Here is a 23,490-nt window from a genome sequence, read left to right on the forward strand (position 1 = left end):
ACGCGAGGAACACGAGGTAACGCAAAAACACGTCCTATCGGGGGCGAGAGTTTAATCCTGACAGCAGTCACGTGAAAATAATTACAGCTCAAAGCTGCGTGGCTCGTTCAGCGCGCGATAAATCAGCGCGCGCAACGGGTGGGCTTAAACGGTTACGTACAGAGTAAACGCGGTAATACAGAAAATTCGTGCTGACATTCCGTCCACCTTTCGTGTAACTCGATCGTTTCCCTTTTATTTATTTACATCTCGTTTAAGCCGAAAACACGTCCAGGTAGCGCGTATGTATATATCATGGTACGAAATTTTGCTTCGGTTTCAAGAACCTTTAAACTTTCGGGAAAGCATCATTCGGTTACTTAAACTCTCGATCAAAAATTATGATACAAGAATTCTGCGACCATTCGTTCATAGTCTAATGTCGAAGAATAAGTTCAAATTTCAAAGGTAAAATTTAACCCGTGTAACGTAAAGTTTATAAATATCGGTACAAGGATGCTCACCCTCATGGTCGTAGCCTCACATGGTTCCCCCGTTGCTGAAAAACACCTACAACCCGCGGCGGATCACGAGTCTCGTGCTTGTCACCCATTCGCCATGCCGAAACAACGATTGGTCCTCAACGAAGAATTTCCGTGAACCGATCGACACTTGGACCGAAACGACCCTCTTCTTCACTCAGTCCGAGATTGCGAGTTTCACTTTCACACTGTTAGGCGAAATATTTTGTTTCGTGATTGGAAAAAACTTTTGTCGAAAGTTCGTCACATTGGAACGTTGGACGCAACGAGGAAAGGAAAAAGAAGGAAAAACTGATACGCGACGATAGGGCGAACTGCGTCGACGTTTGAACTCGTGTGGTTAAGGCTGTACGATGAAACACTGGAAGATAAAATACGAGAAGAATGGAAGAAGCGTGGTTCGCGACTTCTCGATATGAGAGGTAGTAGGAGCCAGACGAGATGCGAGGTCGTGGCCCGGCAGCCGGCGACTGGCTGCTGCTCGAATGCTCGCAAGCTCGCAAGCTCGAACCAGTCGGCCTGGCTAGGCGCAAGCTCCCTACTCAGCCTCCAAAACCCTCCCATGTGAGGCTCCCGATGCCCCTGAATTTCTTCGGCGTGTCACCGCGAAAAATGCTGCTGCGCCCTCCGTTACACTCGCTTCTAACCTCCATTGCCACTTGGCCGCGTTCACAATGAGTTTTTGTTACGCCGACAGACCGTTCACCCTTTGTCTCCGCTTCTATCTGTTCCAACATCTGTGTGGATTAACCCGAACCTTTGCTAGGCATTGGCTCTTTGAGTATGCTGTTTCACAGATAGAACGCGGACGTCGGTTAATTAAGAAACGTTCTCGCGCGTTTAGAAGATTTACAAAGCGCTTTGATCCATCTGTGAAATTAGATTTGGAAGGCACAGGTGAAACGAAGCATTCGTCAGCTTTGAAAATGCTAAGAAACGTCCCTGGTTATGCGCCTCTGTGCAGGGGATATGTTTTGGCGAGCGGAAAAAAATGAGACAGAAGAAGAAGGACGTTATTATTTGATGGTCGTGAAACGCGTTTCTCTTTTTTGACATCTGCTTTGAAACATGGTTTGAAAATAGGACGTCTCTAAAGATTATGAAACGTACGACAGTTTTTACGGTATACGCGTGTCTCCTGCTTCCCTTTGTCTCTATTTTCGTGTTCGCGATTTCGTTCTTTCCGCCTTGTACTCGCAATTATGGCGTTTGTTTTGTAAAATACACGCGTGGCATACGACGAGATACGTAGCCTAAAAGAAAAACACACAGATTTCCTGCTAATTGACCATTGCGAGTGCGGATTACCAATAAGCTTTTCTCGCGGTCGAATAGAACGACGAGGATACTTTTAAACGCGGGTGCGATCGAAAGGGTGGCAGAGGAAAGAAGAAAGTTGGCCGATGTACAGAGAAACCGCCGATTAAGCTAAACAACTCGCTTCGAATAACCGCGACGTGACTTTAACGTGTTTTAGCGGGCACATCTTGCATAAGTACTCGAGTCGAGTAAGCGGAAGTACCGCTTCGATCAATGCATACGGTTGCGTTTCAGTTTGAATAAAAACGCGCTTTCAGTAGCACTTTTAGCATCTATTTTTCACGCTGCGATCATTTCTACCCTTCGAATTAGACTTAATATAATCTGGCAATTGAATCGTAGCAATTAATTTATGGTTTAAATGGCGCATAAATTTCAGCATTTATATTTGTAGAGTTTCAAACGTTAGAGGATTTGAATTACATCTAACGATCGCGTTTCATTTGAAATCTCTTTTAACACGAAATGGACCATGATCTTCAAATGCCAAGATTATATCAACCGCGCGTTAATTATTACTTCTTTGGCGAGATGCGTTCGCTTGAAATTCTCATTATGCTGTATATTATTAAGTCTCGAGCGTACACGTCGGACGACTTGTACGTGAATCTCGCGTAATTACGAGCGACACTTGGCTTCGTCATTTACGCGTCGCGATCTCGTTTAAACTTTTTTCTTTTTTTGCTGTTGATAACGTCTGGCAACACTTAAATTAAATTTAATATAAAATCTTTTTTAATTACAAGTAAAAGTAAATTAAGTTATGTGTTTATCTATATTAAACGTCTTACAGTATTACGTTCAACATTCTCTCTAAATTTCATAGAAACGCGTTTCACGTGAATCTACCCTCACGAAAATTCACTGTTCTCCGCGAATCATTACATAATTCCGGGGATCCAGTCACGTATGACTCCTTTGACGTATTAAATCGCGCTAGAGCGCTATTTATAATAACTATTAAAAGTTTCGTCACTCCTTTGTAGATACTAAATATCTACGCTGAATCAACTTAATCCGTAATACCAGAGTACAACTAACTGCTCGTCGTTGCTTTCGATTCGTAAAATTTTTATCACGACTCGACTCGACTCGAATGTAAGCTCGAACGATGAGTTTGTGGTTAGTCAAGAACAATTATTGTTCGATAATTGACCGCAAGAAGCTTTAAAGTTCGGTACAGACAAATGATCCGACGTTGTCGCAGTTTCGCATTGGTGAAGTTGTACGATTGGCCAAGTTTACGTTTCTAATGATGCATCGAACGCATGTACGTATGTCACCACGCCAATAGCCATCGCTGTGTGCAATAGTCTTTCGAGATTCTATACTTCGATCAACAATACGATACTACGCTGCTTCGAAAGAAAAGAAAATCGTCGTTTTATAACAGATATAATATATTCCGAAACGTTTCTTTTTCTTCATTAATAAAATTCTTTTCGATGTTATAATTATCACAAAAACGAAAAAATAGCCTCGTCGATACACGTTTCAAACGCCAAATATTTATCGATGAATTTTGTGAATTAAACAAACGACGATTGGTAACTTTATGCGACTGAGCAAGTTTACATTTTCAATAATACAGTGCATCGATCTATTGAGTTGGCAATGATCGCGGATTTGTTCAATAACACCTAATGATAAAATCCGCAATCACTTAGTTTCCAATCCAGTATATCACGAACGACGATTTCATTAGATATTATTCATATTCGTTATGATTTCGTTGGAGATATTAGGCTCGGTACAAACGTATTATGTGACGTTACTGCGATTTCACGCTAGCGAAACTACGACTATGATTTATTTTGAGAAATATAAATCTGCCAATTTACAGAGTGCCACCTGAAATCGTAATGACGTTACGTCGTTTGTCTACATCACGCCTAATTGCACGCGAAGAAGTCTCTTGGACCAATTTGCAAGATTTAATTAATTTCGTTCGAAACACGAATTTCGTTGTCTCGGGTGATACCAAATTGAGTACACGTCGACAACGAGGAGATCTCTGTCTTCAGATTTTGCGTCTATCCCGTCTAATGACTAATTCCGCGCGACTGCTTTGGTAGATGAGCGTGCTTTCATTGTGTCTGCATCTCGCTGCTATTTAATATTTAACAGCGAGGTAGTGCGGATCTGGGGTGATTGAACGACGTTTGGGACACCAGAGGAGTTCAAGCCTCGGTTGCTTGATAAGCAATCTCTTGTATGTTGATAATTAAAGATGTTCGTCAGGCTAAAATTACATATCGAGGGTGGATGTTGAAACGTTAGCTAACGGAATACGTGTAACTTTCAATAAAATAGCGTGATATAGCTATCGTGTGTCTTTTCTCATACTTCGGAATTTGCAACTCTAGAATATCGTGATAGCGTGAGTGAAACTTAATAAAATAAAAAATTATGAATGACCGACAATCCGTACATAGTGTACGTCTACGGACTTACGGAAAATTTTAATGCGCCGAAATGTAACGGAATTGTATATCTGGAGAGTAAAATAAATTTTACCTTGAAATAACATATCCTGGAATTAGACTGTGAACGTTCGTGTATTTCTGGAAAATGTGCAAAGTTATATAGAACGTAACATACGAAATATGCAACATGAAGTATTAGTTGTTATATTTAGAGAATAAAATTATGTTATTATATTAAATATTTTCAGTTGTGTTCATAAAAATGTGAATTTACACGAACATCTCGAATCAAGTGAAAAATCGTGAATACGAATTGAGCAAAGAAATTAAACGGAGAAAATAGATGTGTAAACCAGCCATACGTAAACAAATTTATTTCTGGTCATTCGAAAGGGAACGTTAAAAAATCGGGAGATCGAACGTTCAAGGTTCCAATCGATAACCGCCTAACTGGATGGAACGAGCTCGCAACAAGCGCCATTTGCTTTTTCAAATATCTTCTTTATGCGCCTCGTTCAATCCGAAATCCCTGCATGCGTTTCAATTCTCTCTTCTCAAAAAGTGCGCACACATACTCGATCGATACGCCGTTTACACATCGAAGCGGTAACCCAAATAACGATGGAATTTTGCAGTTGCCACGACTAACCTCGATCTCTTTTTATTAGTTGCGCACGTTACTCGTTTGCGTTGAGACGTGCCGCATAAAAAGCTATCGATAAAATATGCCACGCTATTATTTTCTGAAGTAGATCGATATTATTTAAATTGCGGTCGGTATAGCTTCCCAAATGCTCAACGTGGAATAATATGGGCGCTACAGTGATATCAGACACGTGATCTCTAATGATCCTTTTACACCTTTTAGCTTTTCTTACGCTTCTTGATATCCAAGAAAATCAAGCACTATTTGAATCATAGTTGGTAGAAATTGAGAGTCGTTGGACCACGCTTACAATTAGTAGAACTCCAGAGCCGGAACATCTCCTGGTTACTACGTCATATTATCAGCTAACCACTCATAGTAGAATCGTCGAGTCATAGAATCATACGTAATGGGTCCTCGTGATTGTTAGGTTATATTCTCAGTAGGAAGGACCCTAGCGTGATAACGTCGTTCCTACTCAAACCTCGTGGTTACTAAATTATATCCAGTATTACGAATTCACAGAATCGCTGAATTACGTCTTTTCACCGCAATCTCGGTAAAACTTTGCGGTCTAAGAGTAGTCACAGCGTTTCTAGATTCATTGCTAGCAGCACTTCGATCTTTTCGTGTCAGTATAATCACAGAGACATTGGATCACACCTATCGGGATTACAGAATCGTTAGACTACGTCTATCAGGGTCATGGGATAGTAAGGTCACGCCTTGCAGGATCATGGTGTCGCAGGACCGAGTCTATTAGGATTACGCGGTTGTTGGATCACGTCTTCGGGTCGGGTGCTGGCAGCTCTTCGGCTTTAAAGCTTAGGCTTTCGGTAGATTGGTGGTTTATCTTTCTTGCTGCTACTAGACATGCCTTAGCAACCTCGGAATCATATCATACATCAGTAGTTAGAATCCTATTATAGATCTCAGGACTGTTGCGTGTAATCTTTTGTGTCTCCTTACGTGTGATCCGCTGATCGATGATCTAATAATCCTAGTGTCTGTAGTCTTACGTGGTTCATATAGTCGTGTGTTTCTATTTCGCGTATGGTCCAATATCAATAATCAGTGTCTTAGGGATCTTTATGCGTTCCGTGTGATCATACGTCTCTGTTTCGCGCGTGGTCCAATAATGAATGACTTCGTGTGAACGACCGTATGTAGTCGTACTTATTTCACGCGGTCATATGTTCCTATCTCATTCATGGTCTAATAATCAATGGTCTATGAATTCGATCGTACGTAGTGCTATGTCTTTACTATATGGTTTAATAATCAGTGATCTTAGGATCCCATTGTGCGTAGTCATTACCCGTTTCATACGATCGCGTGTTTCTGCATCATGAGCGGTCCAAAAATTTCGAGAGTACTTCAGTAATGCGGATGTACTGCTGGGAAAGATCCAACTACACCATGGCTTTGCTAGGCGTGGTCCAGGGAACTGATATTTTTCTTGCATATGTATAATGACCCCGTTACGCTTCAAGTCGTTGTTCTAGTTTCTTCGCGGTTCTGTCGGTGGGTCCAATATCCTCGGAGTGGTTCGTAGCATGATCATGATCCATGACCGCCGTATTACGTTGGTTCGTGTCCTACGACTTCATAGTAGTTATTCATATTTGAATTGGACGACTCCGCGATCATGCAATCTGAGTTTTCATAATTTTTGAGTCACGCTACTTTGGTCCAGTGCCATTACGTTTTTCTACTTTCGAACTCTCCGTTTCCAAATTCTACGTTTGAATTTTCATATCCAGTATCTTATATTTCCGCAACGTCACAATGATTTCGAATTCGATATTTAGGATTCTGTACGTTTGAGATTTTATCGAGGAAATTTTATTTCATTAAGGTTAGTGTGATGCATCGATTCACGTAGGACGAAGGGTCCAACCTTCTTGGAGGATTGCTAATAACCATGGAAAATTAGTAACATTGTTGTTCCCTCGTTATCCGTCCAGTAATCGAAAATACATGAAAATATGGCAGACAGCGATGAAATCCTTTTCTTTCGTTATTAAACGATCGAAGCGTAATCACGAGATGTCCGAAGTTGCAGCAAAGATCGTTGTTCGAATTTCTTTTAATGACAAATGGTTGTGGTTTGTGTGATAGCATGATTTAGTCTCTATCTCATCCGGACGATAGTTTCCTAAACTCCATTTTCCTTTATCCGCCGTCTTGGCAGATCGGCGATGGCGATGATCGAGGACCAGAGAATATTCGAGAATACCCATTTATCCATCTATCTAGAAAATGGAAAAGATCAATCGTTGCCACTTCCTTTCTGTTATTCTTATCATGGAAAATAACTAAAACATTATGCCAATGACTAAACATCATATAACGAGTAGAAGAACATTCAAAAGTTTAAAAATTACGTAATTATTCGGTACATACATCTGTACATCATAAAATCTCACGATGAACTGTCTGGTTGATATCTTTGTTCAGAGGAGACTAAGTTTCTTCTACATTTTCCAGGAAATCCATTTGGTGTTTGTAACAATATACTACACGCACTCTAGATAAATCTTTAGCACAACAATCGATATTGCTGATATACAATTATAAACAGTATTATTGAGATATGTATAATTTTGTGTACTAGACTAGATTGGTCGCGTAGTAGTGACACACGTATGTGAATATGAGTGTGGAACTATGTGTGTGCGCGTCATCTTGAAAAACAGATTTTTTTTTTTTTATTTGCGTTTATTTTACAATCAATTCTCGTTAGAGAATTTTAAGTAAATTTATCTGACGTGGTACTATGACATGATTAATAAGTGTTTATAGTATGTTTGATTCTATTTGAATCTAGTGCCTAGGTCTAAGGTGTAATGTCTTTTTAGCCTGCGAATCTGTTCCGACGCGTCGAGTAGTTGAGTAATTAGAGGGTTTTGGTGGTTGTTAACTCTTCTGCTGTGTCTATTGCTGAATTTGGATAATTCTTCTTTGACTGTGGGTGTCTTGATGTCGTGATGTATCGTTTCGTTGGTGACGTACCAAGGTGCATCTATCAGGGATCTTAAGGTTTTCGATTGGAATCGTTGAAGAATCTCTATGTTGGAATTACTGGCTGTTTCCCATAGTTGGATTCCATAGGTCCAAACAGGTTTTAATATGGCTCTGTATAGTGTAATTTTACTTTGCGTGTTTAAGTTGGAACGTCGTTAAATTTTGCTTTGAGTTGTTTGGTTTTATCTAAGATATGTTGTTTCCATGTCAATCTTCTGTCCAGAGTCATGCCCCGATATCTGACTGACTCTTTATCTGGAATAGGTATACTGTTTATCGTCGCCTGTGGGCAAGTTTGGAAAAACAGACGAATGTAACTGTTTCGTTGACAGTGTGGTATGGAAGATGGTGCTACAAAGAGAGTGCTGAAACGCTTGCAAATGTATATCGACGAAGATCCTGGAGATCGTTTATTAAATAAATCTAAATCTATTTTAATATGAATTCTAAGTGTAACCTTAGTGTTCCTTTACTTTTATTTCGGCAATTAAGATTCACAATTCTCAACAAATATATGAATTCGAAACTTTCTTATTGTATGTTAGAACTGTATCGTTGCTATTTTGAGATCATAGCATCTCGTAATGTAGAAATCGATCTCGATTATTGTCAAATATGACCAGCGAGAACCGTTCTTACTAAAACTCTTCTAAATGTATTGCCATTCGTTTTCTAACATAGATACACCGCATCCATAATTTTCATTAAAAGAAATGCCAAATTTCCCGCAGATCGATATACAAACATTTTTATCCGATTCTTTCTTGCAGCAATTTTTACACCTATCAAGCAACGGAACGAAACGCGCATTACTCTATTTTATCGCGATTGATCTCGGCTCATTTTTCCTACTTTCCGGGTGCCATCCGGATCGCCATATTTCACATACTACTACATCAACTCCGTGTGATCCTCGTATGCGTGACCGAGTAGGTTCACAAGACGGAAAATTAGGATGATTCACAAGCACTCTGGTCTCTGCTATTCGTTTATCTGTCCGGGGAACGAGAGAAAGACGCTTCTCCGGAAGCGAAGGTGGAAGAGATTCGAGCGTGATTCGAAGGGTGGCTGCGGTGCACCGTGCATTCCACCCTCTGTTCGCGTCTGTCAAGCCGGAAGGACATTTTAAAAGTGACGCAAGCCTATTTGTCTGCGGTGACCTCGATGGTGCCGTGACAACGCGCCACACAGTTCTCTTGTTCTATCCACTTTTTCGATGCTTTTCAGGATCTTGGTGTCATTTCGTACCATTCTGTCCCTTCGTGGCAAGGTTTTGCCGCTTGCGGGACGGTAAGAGCAACTCCCCTGCCCTTCCGCGCCTTTTTTTCCATCCGTACGATTAATGGTACTCGTTTTCTCTTCGAATCGCCAGAAAAAGAGGAGAGACTCTGCGGGATATCGTTCTTTTTCTCGTGCTGGCTTTGCTGTAATGGACTTATGGTATGAAGAACTTCGCCGCTGGAAATATCACGTGCAAACATAATTTCATTTCGGAGTTGGTGTTATTTTGGCGTATAAGCGGGATATTTTTAAGCTACGTCTTATTTGTTCTTTCTTTTATTTCATCGTGGATCATAGGTGAAATAATTTTGTGTCGTCGTAAGCTAATCGTAATCGCGTTTATTCGATCGAAAGAGTAAACCGATTTAATTAGATTTCCATGTTTTATGTATTTTTCTTATTGATATGTACGTATTTTATTTCATGTAATTAACGGAATAGATAAATATGCTTTCTAGAAATTATGGCGGTACAAGTCAGCGCTCCGTGTTACTTTACTTGAGATAAAGTTTTGCATTTATCGTTACAACGAATTTTGTCTGTTTATTAAAGTTACGAAAATATGTCTTGGCAGAGGAAAGAAGTTGCAACTTAGTCGACTATGCAGCTACGTGGATTTTAGTCAAACGTTTGGAAGTTGAGATATACGTAAACCAACTTGCTCGAAATTTTCACCTGTAGCAACGTTTCTGTATTCGCTATTAGGAAAATATACGCTTAAACACACTTTTCTAATTCATTCAAAGTTCGTCCTTTGTCCTGGCTTCTACTATCCTGCTAGATGGTCTTACTGATGAGCCCATTAGCGTATCCCCAATGAATACTTTCTTTTCTTTCCTCTTTCTTCCTTTAATTACCGCAGGCTTGTACCATTATGATTCTCAGTCTATCGCATAATAAAAATCGTGAAGATAAACGATGTAAATGTCAGTAGTGATTTCCAATAGAAACAAGAAACACGTTTCTGTTAATTTCAACGTTTACGTCGTTTATCACTCGAAGGCTGTGAGTCTTCAAGGCTCACCACCTTTACAAATTCAGGTGGAAAATAGATGGTGAAGAAACGCACATTGAATTAATTAATTTTATTTGTCTGACGATTTAGTTAACGTTTTACGATCATAGTTCTATCTAGTGCTAGTCCTGAAAAGCTAAGATAAATTATCTAACAGTTAGAGCATTAGGAATTTCATGGAGAATACAAGATCATCGGAAATTGGAGTTTGAAGATGTTGAGAGTTGAGAAATGAAAAGTTGCATTAAGAATTTCAACGCTACAGGAAATGAATTTGAATTGGAGAATATTGTTATTATTAAAGAGATGCGTTCTTAAAGAGAAGGAGACTTTAACGATCTTCTAAATCTTATCTACCTTTCTGATTTATTTATAAATTGAAATTGACTTCGACAAATCCCCATAAAACAAATATCGTCTATGTTTCCCGCGACACTTACGTTTTAACTGTCCTGTCGAAAAAAGAACCAAGAAAAAACAAGAAAAAGAGAAATATCTTTAAACTCGTCGGAAGAAAGTGACGACAGCTGTTGAGCTATACGTATCGAAACCACCTTATCGACTGTTCGAAATAAAAGGTCGATTTCCTGGCGGAAGGAGACCGATTTAATCAAAACGACAATTACCATCGGTGCAGGAGCCCGATATGTTCCGCGACACGTGATTTTCTCCTTCGAAGACGATTCCTTCTCTCGAAGAAAAAAGAATTCCAAGATAATGCCACGTGACGCGGAATCGAGATCCTTTTATTCGTGCAATCTCAGAGATATGGAAGAGCCAGCGATGTTGTAAGGGATGACTGCGAAAGAGGGTGCAGAAGAGGAGGCGAGATCTCTTACGGCTTTTCACCTCCTACCCTGATCGTCAATTTTCATCGATTACTCTTATTTCGTGCGCCTGGGTCCCCATAAACATCCCCATCCATCAAATACACCGGCTTGTGGTATCGTGACTCTCTCTCTCTCTCTTTTTCTATATATAATATATCTATACATATAGAAAATATATATAATATATATATGTCGGAGATGAAAAGACATCGGAGCCTTTCTTTCGGAATGTTTGGCAAGGTCCCCGATACTTTAGTCCAGACTTTTTATTATAGCTGTATTTAAATAATAAAACTGAGAAATAGTTGTTTATGATTGAATCTGAGTATGGTTGCCCGAGACTAATGACAGTGGACTTAGGCTCTGTTGAAGTCGTCACCACTTCTGAGAAAACTCTACATCTGATCTTTCAGTTTTCTCAAGCACTGAAGCCATCGACAGCCTATAGACAAAAGACTTGGACGAAGGCAGACCATAAACAGTACACAAGCGACGATGGCTTCAAGGCTTTCAGTCACAGAGTAACATTGCTAGCGTGCGGATCTGGACCAGCTCAAATTATATTCCCATTTGTATTTACACTTCTGCATCAAAATATATTTTCTACCTTACAATTTATCCACGCGTTCCTTTGTTCACATACATCTAATAACCTCAACAGGCTCGAAGTAACATAACGGGTCGCTGAACGTAGCCACGGTCGCGGGTGGGACGTGTACCTAACAGAGGCATAGAGTAATTAAATAGCTCTTCTTAAAAACAAAGATCGACCCGAGGGGTACAAAGAGGTATGGAGAGGAGTATATAAGGGCAGTTCCTCTTGGACTGAGCTTCAGTCCGATAAGTTCGACTAGAATCTTGTATCAAATCACATTCGTCATCCCATCGACCGTGGACTCGTTATCGAACCTAAACTCATTGTCATTGACTTCTCGATTATCCAATCGCCGCTATTACTTGTTACACCCTGCAATACTCACATTCGCATCAATAAATATCATCTATAGTATACAACAACGATGGCCAACTCGCACGAAGATTCGTTACACGCCCCGAACTCCAACGATAACCCGACATATATGTCGGAGATGAAAGAACATCGGGGCTTTTCCTTTGTAATTTTTGGGAAAATCCCCAATACTTTAGTCTAGACTTTTTATTATAGCTGTATTTAAATAATAAAACTGAGAAATAGCTGTTTATGATTTAATCCAATCATGTTTGCCCGAGATTTATGACAGTGGGCTTGGGCTCGAAGTGACATAAAGGGTCGTTGAACGTAGCCACGGTCACGGGAGAGACGTGTACCTAACAGAGGCATAGAGTAATTAAATAGCTCTTCTTAAAAACAAAGATCGACCCGAGGGGTACAAAGAGGTACGGAGAGGAGTATATAAGGGCAGTTCCACTTGGACTGAGATTCAGTCAGACAAGTTCTACTTGTACCGTGGACAAGTACGTTGAGTCACACCCGAGTCGTGGATCAGTGAATTAAGTTCGACTTAGACTGTGGAAGAAATCGCATTCGTCATCCCGTTGACCGTGGATTCGTTATCGAGTCTAAGATCATTGCCATTCACATCCCGAGTATCTAATTACCACGGTTACTTATCAAATTCTGTCATAATCATAATTGTACTAGTAAATATCTTCGCTCTTGCATAACAACAATGTCTAATCCAAAGAAAGATTCGTTACACGCCCCTGACCCTAATGCGAACCCGACATATATATAATGTTTTAGCGTATGCGGAGAATATGACGAACTTACGGATCGAATATCGATGCTTAATGTTTCGTTTGGAAATCGAATTCGACGAGTGCTTCTCGTATCGCGTCAGAGTTCATCGAGAAATACCGAGATGCGTGGAAGATGAAACGACGTTTTCTAAGGGAGAAATTTTCTTTGAGATTTTGTTACTGCGCTCCAGGCGGAAAACGCGAGACAACGTTCAATGTTGGCTTTATGTCTGTATAACGAACTGAAAGCATCAAAACGTGAAATACGAACAGTAGGGTGTAATTATGTTCTTGAAATCGTTACTTTTTTAATTACAGTTACGTTGAAACGAAGATTGTGTTTTTTTTTTTGTATAAATTGAACGCGATAGTAGCTACTTACGCAATAACGAATGGCAGAATCGTATTTGAAATTCTAACTTAAAGTTGTACGAGAAAGTTTGTATTTATATTATAAATGTAAGAAAGAATAAAGTTCCTTCGGTGCCGTTGTAATTATCAATTCGAACGTAGCTATCGTTAAAAAGGTAGAATTAAAATTTCCGGCTCGCTTTGCGCAATTAACGATTTCCTGTCGTAAACCCTTTTCCAGAAAGCTCTTTAATTAGGTTTCGAAATTTTTTATATATTTTCTCAATTCGTATTATTTTTAAGAGAGATCAACCGCAAGATAAGTCGTTACGTTATAAGACCTGGTCGTTAACAGACTGATCGGTGAACTTGGGGAATTTCACGATAGAGAGATGGATCTTTCGGTTGTGCTTTTCCCAGAACCACAATGTCCAAGAAATACGCGACAGGAGATTAAGTCGTTGAGCGAAGACGAAACTTATTGATCGATCGAAATCGAATCTATTCGCACAATGAAAATTGAGCATCGCTGACTGAACTTTAGATACTTTTCCCATTTGCAAGAATTTCTTGCGGATGATTGTATCGTCCGATAAAGTGGTCGAGTTAAAGATTAAAATCGAAATTTACCGCATCGATAAATAAAATTAATTGGTAAATTAAATTATTTTAAAATCTATATATTACATCGAGAATCACAAATTTTCGTTGCATTTATTTGCTAGTCAAATATCGTAAATTTAATTTCATGCCGATACTATAAATAAAATGTAAATATGAAAACGATGATGTTCGTACCTATGTATTTTACATTCTGAACTCTAGTATTTCATTTGTATCTTTTAAATTTATTTTCAGCAACAAAGATTGTCTACATAAAATACATCATTTTCATACGTGGGACGCGGTATGTATTTGAAATTTCGATTTTTTGAAAATCACAGAACCGTGAAATCTACCCGAAATGGCGAAATGTTAAAAGCACATATATATATATACACAGTCTACCTTCGAGTAGAAAATAAATCTTCAAAGGAGAGTCTCCAACAACGGGATTTTATCTCCTGTTTTACAGTCGCCATTAACTAATCTGGTTCCACTAGATTCGTATATAAATACGAATGTAGTTACTGTTTTACAAGCTCGTCTCTTAAGCGTTCGGTGTAACAGTCAATTTCGTCCGAGTACGCGTCTTTCGAGGATTACATTGCATTTTAAACTTTCCCCTAAAATGGTTACTATCCTCGCGGTGATTGTCGTTGCTTGACCTAAGAGCTGAGTAGACTTGATTAGATTACTGAGTAATCTTGAACGTTATGCAAGTATGAGACAAGAACTGTGTCGATAAAACTATTTTCTAAAAGAACGTACAAAGACAAGATCAACAGGAGACACGTGATAGTCGAATAAAATGATTTTCTATTATTTTCTGTCCTTTCTGCGTTGTGTTGCTTAGAAGAAAATATTATTTAATTCTCACGTGGCTTTTATTAATCATTTTTATATTTGGTTTTAGCGTTTGTTACGTGTTCGGATTTTTAGAAACTGATGAGTTGGCAATTATGAACGGACAATTTTAATTTTCACAAATTAATATGTTTTAATTAAATTTGAGATTTCAAACACTTTCTTCAGTTTTTACTTGGCTTTGCCTGACATTAACTTCGAAAGAGAACATTCTGAAGGTAATTTACATCGATAAATCTTTTTTATTTGTCAAATTATATATATATATATATTATGTAAATAACTTTTAATTATTTTCTAATAAAATAAAATGGATGTCAAAATACTACATGCAGGGGAAACCTATGCAAAACCGTATACTTAGGTAAAACACTATATCATAATTAATATTTTCGCAATTAATTCAAAAAGTCCTACGATCATTTTGCAATTGTTCTCTGTTGTATTGAAGTTTGCATCGACAGCGTTTTGCTGTAAACGACATAAGTCTTAATGAATCATCGACTTATCGCATTTTATTGTAGTTTTTGGAATTTATCGTATTTCCAAGTGTTTCTATCTTGTGTTCGATCGCTTTTGAAGCTGTACTACCATATTTTGATAATCGGTAGCTAAGTTATATGACAATTTTTATTAACAGCTTCTAATCACGTTGTATCTGAAAAATTTTTCCCTGTCATTGTCGTCTTCGCATCTAGTTATAAACAAAAAGTTACGTGACTGGGAAAACCGGCATCCCTTGAATATAAAAATGAATTACTCGCCACTTTCAGAGCGGAAAGAAAGACAACCATACTTCGAAGTTATAACAATCCGCGACATTTTATTTTATAAAAAAATAAAAATTGTCGAAGAAAAATGATATTTGCGTATATTACCAGGAAAAATATGGTGCGGGCTTCTTGCAAGAAGCTTGGATACATCAGAACAGAAGAACTTGATCGTTTTCGATTCTATCTTTGTTAAATTGGATCAGGTATTTTGTAGTTTTCCCCACTCTACCAGGAAAGGTAGGGAAAAATCGAGGTTTCGCCTTCTTGCTATTTTAAATACTAAAATAGAATTTTTTACTTCTGTTCCTCTTATTTTTGTTCGTTACGAAAGAATCTGATAGATACAATTTGGTTCGCGCAATTTCCTTTACTAATAACAAAGTTAATTTCGATAAAGGGGTTTTGTACGCACTGTATTCCGTATGAAAATTAAAAAAAAAAATAAGTTCAAACCGATGAAACTTCGTAGTACAGAATTATTACACGACGAAATTCGTCAGTCAGCAGGTAAATTCTATTTACCCGAAAACGTCACGTTATCGAGCAACTGTCGTTCGCATACGAAATTCACGCGTCGCGTATATGGAAACCTTCGAAGAATCTCTCATTAAGCTAACCGATAAACGACGTTTTGACGGTAGCAAAGGGCTGTCTGTGTTTGCTTACGTCACTATACCCCACGAGAATTACGTTATCCGCATGTACACCTAATAAATGGCTGATCAGATGAATTAGCGTGCTGCAATAACCGCGTAACAAAGCGCGTTCGCATAACGAAATGTCACAGCATGAATGCGCAGGAGTCGTTAATTAATCAGCCCTCTAGCCTGCCTCGTATTGGCCTGCTTGAATAAATGCCGCAGCATTGGAATCATCTCACCGCTAGGTGATAAATATCTTCGTATTATTCGTTATTCATATAACATGCATATATGCATATAGGGGACGAATTGTGTCGGAAAAGGGAAAATGGAGTCTGGACCAGGACGACCGTGTAGCGATTAATTCGGTATAAATTTACATGTAATAATATTTCCGTTTCACTCCGCGGTATGCAACGATTTTTATTCTGACACTCGCGCACCAAATATTTTTCGTATCACGTTTACAGAGATACGAGTAAAATTTCGCAGTACGATCGAATATCTATCGTCTATAGAGAAATTTCTACTTTATTTATAGGTTATCGCGTGATCGACAATTTTCGATCGTTCGTCAGAAATTTACTTTAACAAAGGATCAAGAGCTTACAAAGACGAACGATACCGCGCTATGAGCGAATGAATACGATAATGTACTTTTAATCCTCAGCTAATATTTTTCCGTCGTAGCAGATCAATTTTAATTAAACTTCAGCAACCAAGTAGATACGAACTAAAACGATTACAAAAAATTAGGTATCTTTAGGGTCACTAGGAAATTCTGACGTCTTATTAAATTTACTCCAAATTGCTATTATCGTTTATAACTCGGTGGCATCAGCCGAAGATTAATTCGTGTTTAATGATCTGTTACAGAAATGGATACTTGGATAAGTAAATGAGCACATCCTAAATATAATTATCTTAGACGACGGAATAATCTGTTTTTCTTAAGTGAGAAATTAAATATCGATGAAATCGCAGAATGATAGTGGCGATGTTAAGATATATGTTTTACTAATACCACGGTAATAAATCGTGAAAGTTTCGTATTTATGTACAGACATTTTTCATAACCAGTTTAATATTCGGAAGCAATATGGAAGAAAGGATACGCGACTTTCAGGAACCGAGTGTCGCGTAACCACCGAGACGTTCTCGCGAGAAGTTATTTCAATAGCGAAGAAGCGACGTTCCCTTTTGAATCTTACGAGTATCCGTAGAAATCTCGTGATTCCTGTAATTTCTCCGCGAACCTAACCCCGGAGACAAAGAAACGAGGGCAGTGGGCAAGAGAGTTTCCTTTTTCCAGACTTCCAACAAGATTGCGGTTTCAAATACGACTGCCACTCGTTTCACGCGAAATCACCCGAAATTTACTCTCGTAGCAACTAACTGGTCCATTATTCGAACGTCTAAGGCGTATCGTTCGCTTTTAAAATTTAATTCCGATAAAATTTTATCGATAAACCGTGGATTTTTATACGTTTTTATATTTTCACGAACGTATGTTGTTACTATAGGCCGTGTCCCTAACCGTCTCGCCTGGTACTACCATGCCGCGGACAGATCGTCTTACACGACCGTCGAGATATACACAAAGTAGCGATAAACGCGTAGTTGTCGTCAAGCAGCGAGTTCTAGAAACATCGATTCGCCTTCGGTCCGTTATTTTATCTAAGCAAAAAAGGTGGCATACGTGACCATAGGCGCGAACGTTTGCGAGACACGAGCGTGGTGGGGGTCGTCTCCCAGAGAAGACAAAGGACGAAATCGAAGGGCAGTCAGTGGCATATGAGGATTCAAACCGAATACATCGAGAAATATTATACAGTTGGGTCGAATTACAGTAACAAACTAATTGTATCGTCGGTAAATCATTCGTGACGTGTTCGTTATAATCACTTGAACTACCTCTGTTATCCTAATCGAAACAGGGGAACGACTGATTCGCGGCGTCGATTATCAGAATCGTAGCGAGAATTTACGCCTCTCGCCATCGCGTTTCTCTCGCGATCGCGTCTCTCCGCGAACGGTCGTAACATACGCAAAGAAATAAAATCTAAATAGAAATCGCGTATTACACGCACCGCGTGCACTATTTGCACCTTCGAGTTTCCTATAAAAATTCGAAGTCCACTTGGCGATTTATCGCGCGAAGCGCGAACAGTTTCCGAATACCGACATTTTGAAGTTTTCAAAATCGAGAGAAGAGAAGCGATACGCTATCGTTTTGATTTCGATATGAACACACAGTGTCTGTTGACGATGATAATAGATTAGCCCGTTTAATTTGTTTTGTATCAGTTTCCAATCAACATAGAACTTTGGTTTACGATGTTGTTCGACACTGAACTAATATTGACGGCGGTGCAACGTTCGCTCGACTGCTGTGCACTTAATTTGCATAATGAAACCGGGTAAAAGGTTTCTCAGAATTAAATAGTGTAGCAATACCGCTTTATTCGATATTCTCGTATCAATTTTATCCTATAATTACGTAATTCGTATAAGAAACCGATTTTCTTTTTTCCTCTTTTTGTTTCTTAATTTTATTTTGATTGGAGCACGAAATTACGTGTAATTAAACGGGAAGGTGAAATGGTACTTCTTTCGAAATAACGCCGCGGGGCAAGTTCGTGCTGTGACGAGAAAAACACGAAGACAGGAAAATCTTAGAAACGCAGAAAGGCGAACGGTTAGGTGGCAAATAGAAGGAAGAGCAGAAAGATGAAATATCTCTCGAGGAAATTAAAATGCCAGTCTGACGCGGAAACAGAAACTCCGGTTACTTATTTATTCCATTATAAAAGCCTGTGGTGTTGGTTGCGCAAAAGTATCTGTATCAGACAGAACACGCTTTTCTCGTTGGCATCGCTTTAAAAATTCGATCTTTAACGTTTCATTTGGGAATACGATATTAAAAACTATGTTTTCCTTCCTCCTCTTAAAAACGCAGCCTTCGCCGATGCCATAAACGAGCTGTTGCTCGAAAATATGTGTTTTCAAGCAGCTCGCGAGTAACCTTAGCTTTGAAAATTTATTCGATCATCGAATTTTTATTAAAATTTCAACTTGATCAAGCGTTCGATGTACGATGATATCGGAATATTTGCAAAGAAACGAGAACATCTCAATGGAATTGATAATAAACTGTCAACACACACATACACATTCTTGTTTAGCTGTGTCATTACTCTCCGTATTATCAAATTATTTCATTTTTCATTCTTCCTTTATCGTATCGTATTAACGCTTGAATTTTCTTTTTATTTGCTTGATCGTTACCATTCCTCTAAATCGAATTCAATTACTTTCAATAACCAGTTGTAAAATACGCGTGCGAATGAATAATTAACGAAAACATACAACTATTATTACGTTATATCTATTGGATATACTTGTTCCTGAAATGACAAAACATACTTCATCGGCTAAAAGCAAGAGTAAACAACTGGCACCGAAAACAATATAAACACGAAGATTTGCTTCGAAAAGAATTGTGTATAGTAAATTTAAGAACAGATGCGAGACAAAAACATGCAACGAATCTCTCAGTTCGCGTGCCAATTTGTAGAAAGCTTCTCCGTCGCGTCTCGCAATTTTTTCCGTCCTGTTTGACCATCTGATATCCTACATTTTTACATTCTCGACGCCTTATTTGTCGTCGGGAGTTAGCGTCCAGTCGGAGAATGCAACTGAAAAATTGCAGAAACGTCAGCCGCACAAAGCCCGGGTTATTTTCCGGGGGCAGAAGTAACAGGACAGCCTGTGTCCAACGGTGTGGGGCAAAGAATTGACGAAGAAGAGAGAAAGAGAGCGAGAGAGAGAGAGAGAGAGGTGAGGGGTTGGAAAAGAAATTAAAAGTCCTACATATGTCGTTGGTTTCGCGGCACAAAGGGTTAATGAACAGTCAAGGCAATGATTGAGAGAACCAAGCGAACGAACAATAAAAAAAGGAAAAGGCGAGAAAGAACGGTAATGGGACATTTCTCGCGAACCTATGAATTCTTTTTGCCCGAATGCTCCACTCTCGCGTTACTCTAGCGTGCAGCTTCATTTCTTTTGCGTCTATTACGTGTCACGGGGTGTGACGCATCGCGTTTTGAAATTCTTTCCGTTTCTGTACGTCGTGCGACCTGGTTTCATTATTTTTTCTTCCGCTTCGTGGCAGGCGAATCCGAACGCGCCTTGAAAAACAGTCTCCCTCCGCCATTTTCCTTCGGTGGAAAAACATATTTCACGCGTTAAACGAATCTCGCGAGCAAAAATATTCGTAGATTTCCAGAAGAAGGAGAATCTCGTTCGCATCGTGCCATTTTTCTCAGCCGCGATAGACGGAACGATGCTTCTCAGACGTATCGCAGATTTTAAATATTCAACGACGCCTGAAACGAATCACGTTGAATTATGTACGATTAGTTTACTCGGAGAACTTTCCTCGGGCTCGCGTTTATTTATTCAACGATACCATCGATAAAGCTACATTTTTACGATCAGTGCTAATCGACTCTCTGTCAAGTTTCACTAATCATTCTAAATTCGAATCACATCGAGTACGATAGAACGTTACTCAAAAAATTGACCGATAATTCGCTCTTTGATATTTCTCATTTTGGTCGGATCATCCCTGACGCCAGTTAATAGAACGATGAAACGTATAGAGTAGAGTTCTCTTTGCGGAATATATTTATCCGCGTATGTTACACGCATCGATACACCAACAAACTATCGGGGAGCGATGCGGTGTTTTGTAAAAATATGCGACAAAACGGTGAATTTCATCCGACCATTTTATCTATTTTACGTGAACCGAATATTAAAAAATGGGAAAGGAAAAGCCAAAGAATGAAAAAAAAAAAAAAAATAAAAAAAAACATATACATATGTATACATATATATATAGAGAGAGAAAGAGAGATACCGTTTCGTCGATGGAAATAGGCCCAAAAACGGGAGATGATAAAGGGATTTATCGGAACGTGGATGGTCATGCTCTATTGGTCAGCTGGACGTTTCCGAATCAGTTTTTCGATTGTTTAATCTACTCGAGCTATTTCGCTTCGTCCGCTGCAATCTAAAAGCTTCGCACGGCCACGTCGGTGTTTATTGATTTCCGAAGTCGAATGCCAGAGCTACTCTTATTATTCGAGACAGAACCGATGGTAAATTCGCGAAGAGGGTGTTAACATCGAATACCCTTCCCGATTCTCAATTATCGTCGCTTTGCCCAACTTTCCGTCCGAGTATCTTCGACCAGGGGAACTAAATCCGCCTCTATCCTTCTCCATCCAGCCCAACTCGCCGCCCGACCTTCATCGCCCGATAAAACTTTAGGGAATTATTTAAATGCCTCGCACTCGATCGACCACTCTCTGTCGAATCCTGCAGAGTAATCGCGAACGATCCCAAACCCCTGCTACGAATTCAATCATGCGACCTCGCCGTTCGAATTACTTCCCGGTAAAGCGAGACGTCCTTCTTCTGCAAGAAACGACGACTCCACGATACCTAGACCAGTATCTCTACTGTTAAATGCACGATCGATTTTACGATTTTATTGTATGCATACCTACCCGTTGCTCGTGTTGCTGGGATTAAACTTGTCGATCGGTTTGTTCGTTTTGTCATCGTAAACGAGTGTGCACGAGTGTCTTCGAACAGAACACGGTTTCAGATATTTGAGATTAATCGAATCGAAGAGATTCGTCGTTGGTCAATAGATAGTTTTCGACGTACTTTCTACCGCCTTGTTATTTTTTTTTTTATTTTTCTTAATGTTTCTTAGTCGTCGAATGTAACTTTCGTGTCTTTATATTTCGTGCTAGCGAACAAAGCTATTTAATATTTCTGGGTACTGTTTTTGTCTTGTTTATTTACAAAATTCATAGAGAATTTGATTTTCCAATTGCCACTAACGTCTTTATAAAATAAACAGACTCAATTTGTTCGCTTTGTCATCGTAAACGAGTGTGCACGAGTGTCTTCGAACAGAACACGGTTTCAGATATTTGAGATTAATCGAATCGAAGAGATTCGTCGTTGGTCAATAGATAGTTTTCGACGTAGTTTCTACCGCATTGTTATTTTTTTTTATTTTTCTTAATGTTTCTTAGTCGTCGAATGTAACTTTCGTGTCTTTATATTTCGTGCTAGCGAACAAAGCGATTTAATATCTCTGGGTACTGTTTTTGTCTTGTTTATTTACAAAATTCATAGAGAATTTGATTTTTCAGTTGTCACTAACATCCTTATAAAATAGACAGGCTCGGCTTGGCAAACGTATAGAGCGTACGCGCATCGTAGTACGTAGAAATATACAAAATATCCAGAGCAATGTACGCTGGAGGAATGAGATACGTAAATCTCCATTTTAATGTATTCTTTAATATTCCTGTAATTTTGTTCGAAAAAGTGCGATTTGGCATGAAAATCCGCAATCTGTTATTCCATAAAATTCTCAACTACGAGACAACGCGTTTCTAACAAATAAGAAACGATGCTTCATAGAAAATCGATAACGAGGAAACCAGCGAACTTCTGAAACTCTCCACTTTATATATAGCGCGTAAACGCATTTTTCTCGCGTCTATTCGCATTCTCCTTACTTATTTACATTTCGCTACTTGCGATACTTTGTTACGTACTTATGTCGTTTTTAAAAGGAGCCTAAGCACCGGTATAGTCATTCTCGAAGTTAATGGTGATCTCAGGTGCGGCGATTGTACGCCGACTCGAAGAGAACGGCTCCAGGTGGGTCGAAGGTACAGTGTCGCGTTAATAGGCTCGCCGGTGTAACTACCGTCGTGGTTGTCTTGCCTCGTTAATTGTCGCAGCCGCTTCGCAATTTATACTTTGCAACTGCATCCGGCCGTCGAAGAAGCGATACTCTCCGCGTCGGAACTTTCGTCCAGGAAACGGATACGCCAAGGTTAGTAGCCGCTCCCGCGCGAAGAAAGCGTGATCTTGATTTCTCGAAAGGGAAACCGGTCCGGAGGTGCCCGATTTAATTAACCGAGTCGCTTATCTAAGCGACTGCAATTTTTTGCGCGTTCGAGTCCATCGTCTGTACGGCGAAGTTCGCGTTGAATTTTGTATCAAGGTCCTATGTTACGACAGAAATTGTCGAATAAATTTCTTTGGCTTTATTAGGGATCGTACCGTTCCGACCACGCGGTTGATTTTATCCGAATATCCGTTCCGAGTCCTTATCGATGTTCCATTAAGAATCAAATTTATGTTCAGCTTTATCGCGAATTGAAACGAGTTTGGTAAACAGTAGCCGAAATTTAGATAAGCTACAAAACGAGTAGGCATATTTTTGAAGGATTTTATCGTGGATGGTTAATTTGAAACAGTAGATTTTCTGATTACTTTTTCCTGCGTATATTCCGCTATTTTATACTTCAATCTCAGAGTCTTGTGCTAAAATGTACGTTAATTAAGATACGG

At 39.2% G+C, this 23,490-nt stretch overlaps 2 protein-coding genes across 2 annotated transcripts in view; one reads left to right on the forward strand and one right to left on the reverse strand.

The window, feature by feature from the left end:
• The window catches only part of LOC139997821 (dipeptidase 1), a 235,545-nt gene extending 234,529 nt beyond the window's left edge, over nt 1–1,016 (reverse strand). Inside the window, exon 1 of the mRNA XM_072021800.1 lies at nt 504–1,016. Coding sequence (XP_071877901.1) covers nt 504–509 — 6 coding nt within the window. The 5' untranslated portion in view covers nt 510–1,016. The remainder of the gene's footprint in view (nt 1–503) is intronic.
• LOC139997825 (uncharacterized) overlaps nt 1–23,490 on the forward strand; it is a 210,746-nt gene that overhangs the window by 12,016 nt on the left and 175,240 nt on the right. The gene's annotated exons all lie outside the window — the stretch shown is intronic.

This window comes from Bombus fervidus, chromosome 2 (assembly GCF_041682495.2).
Source record: "Bombus fervidus isolate BK054 chromosome 2, iyBomFerv1, whole genome shotgun sequence".
NCBI lineage: Eukaryota > Metazoa > Arthropoda > Insecta > Hymenoptera > Apidae > Bombus > Bombus fervidus.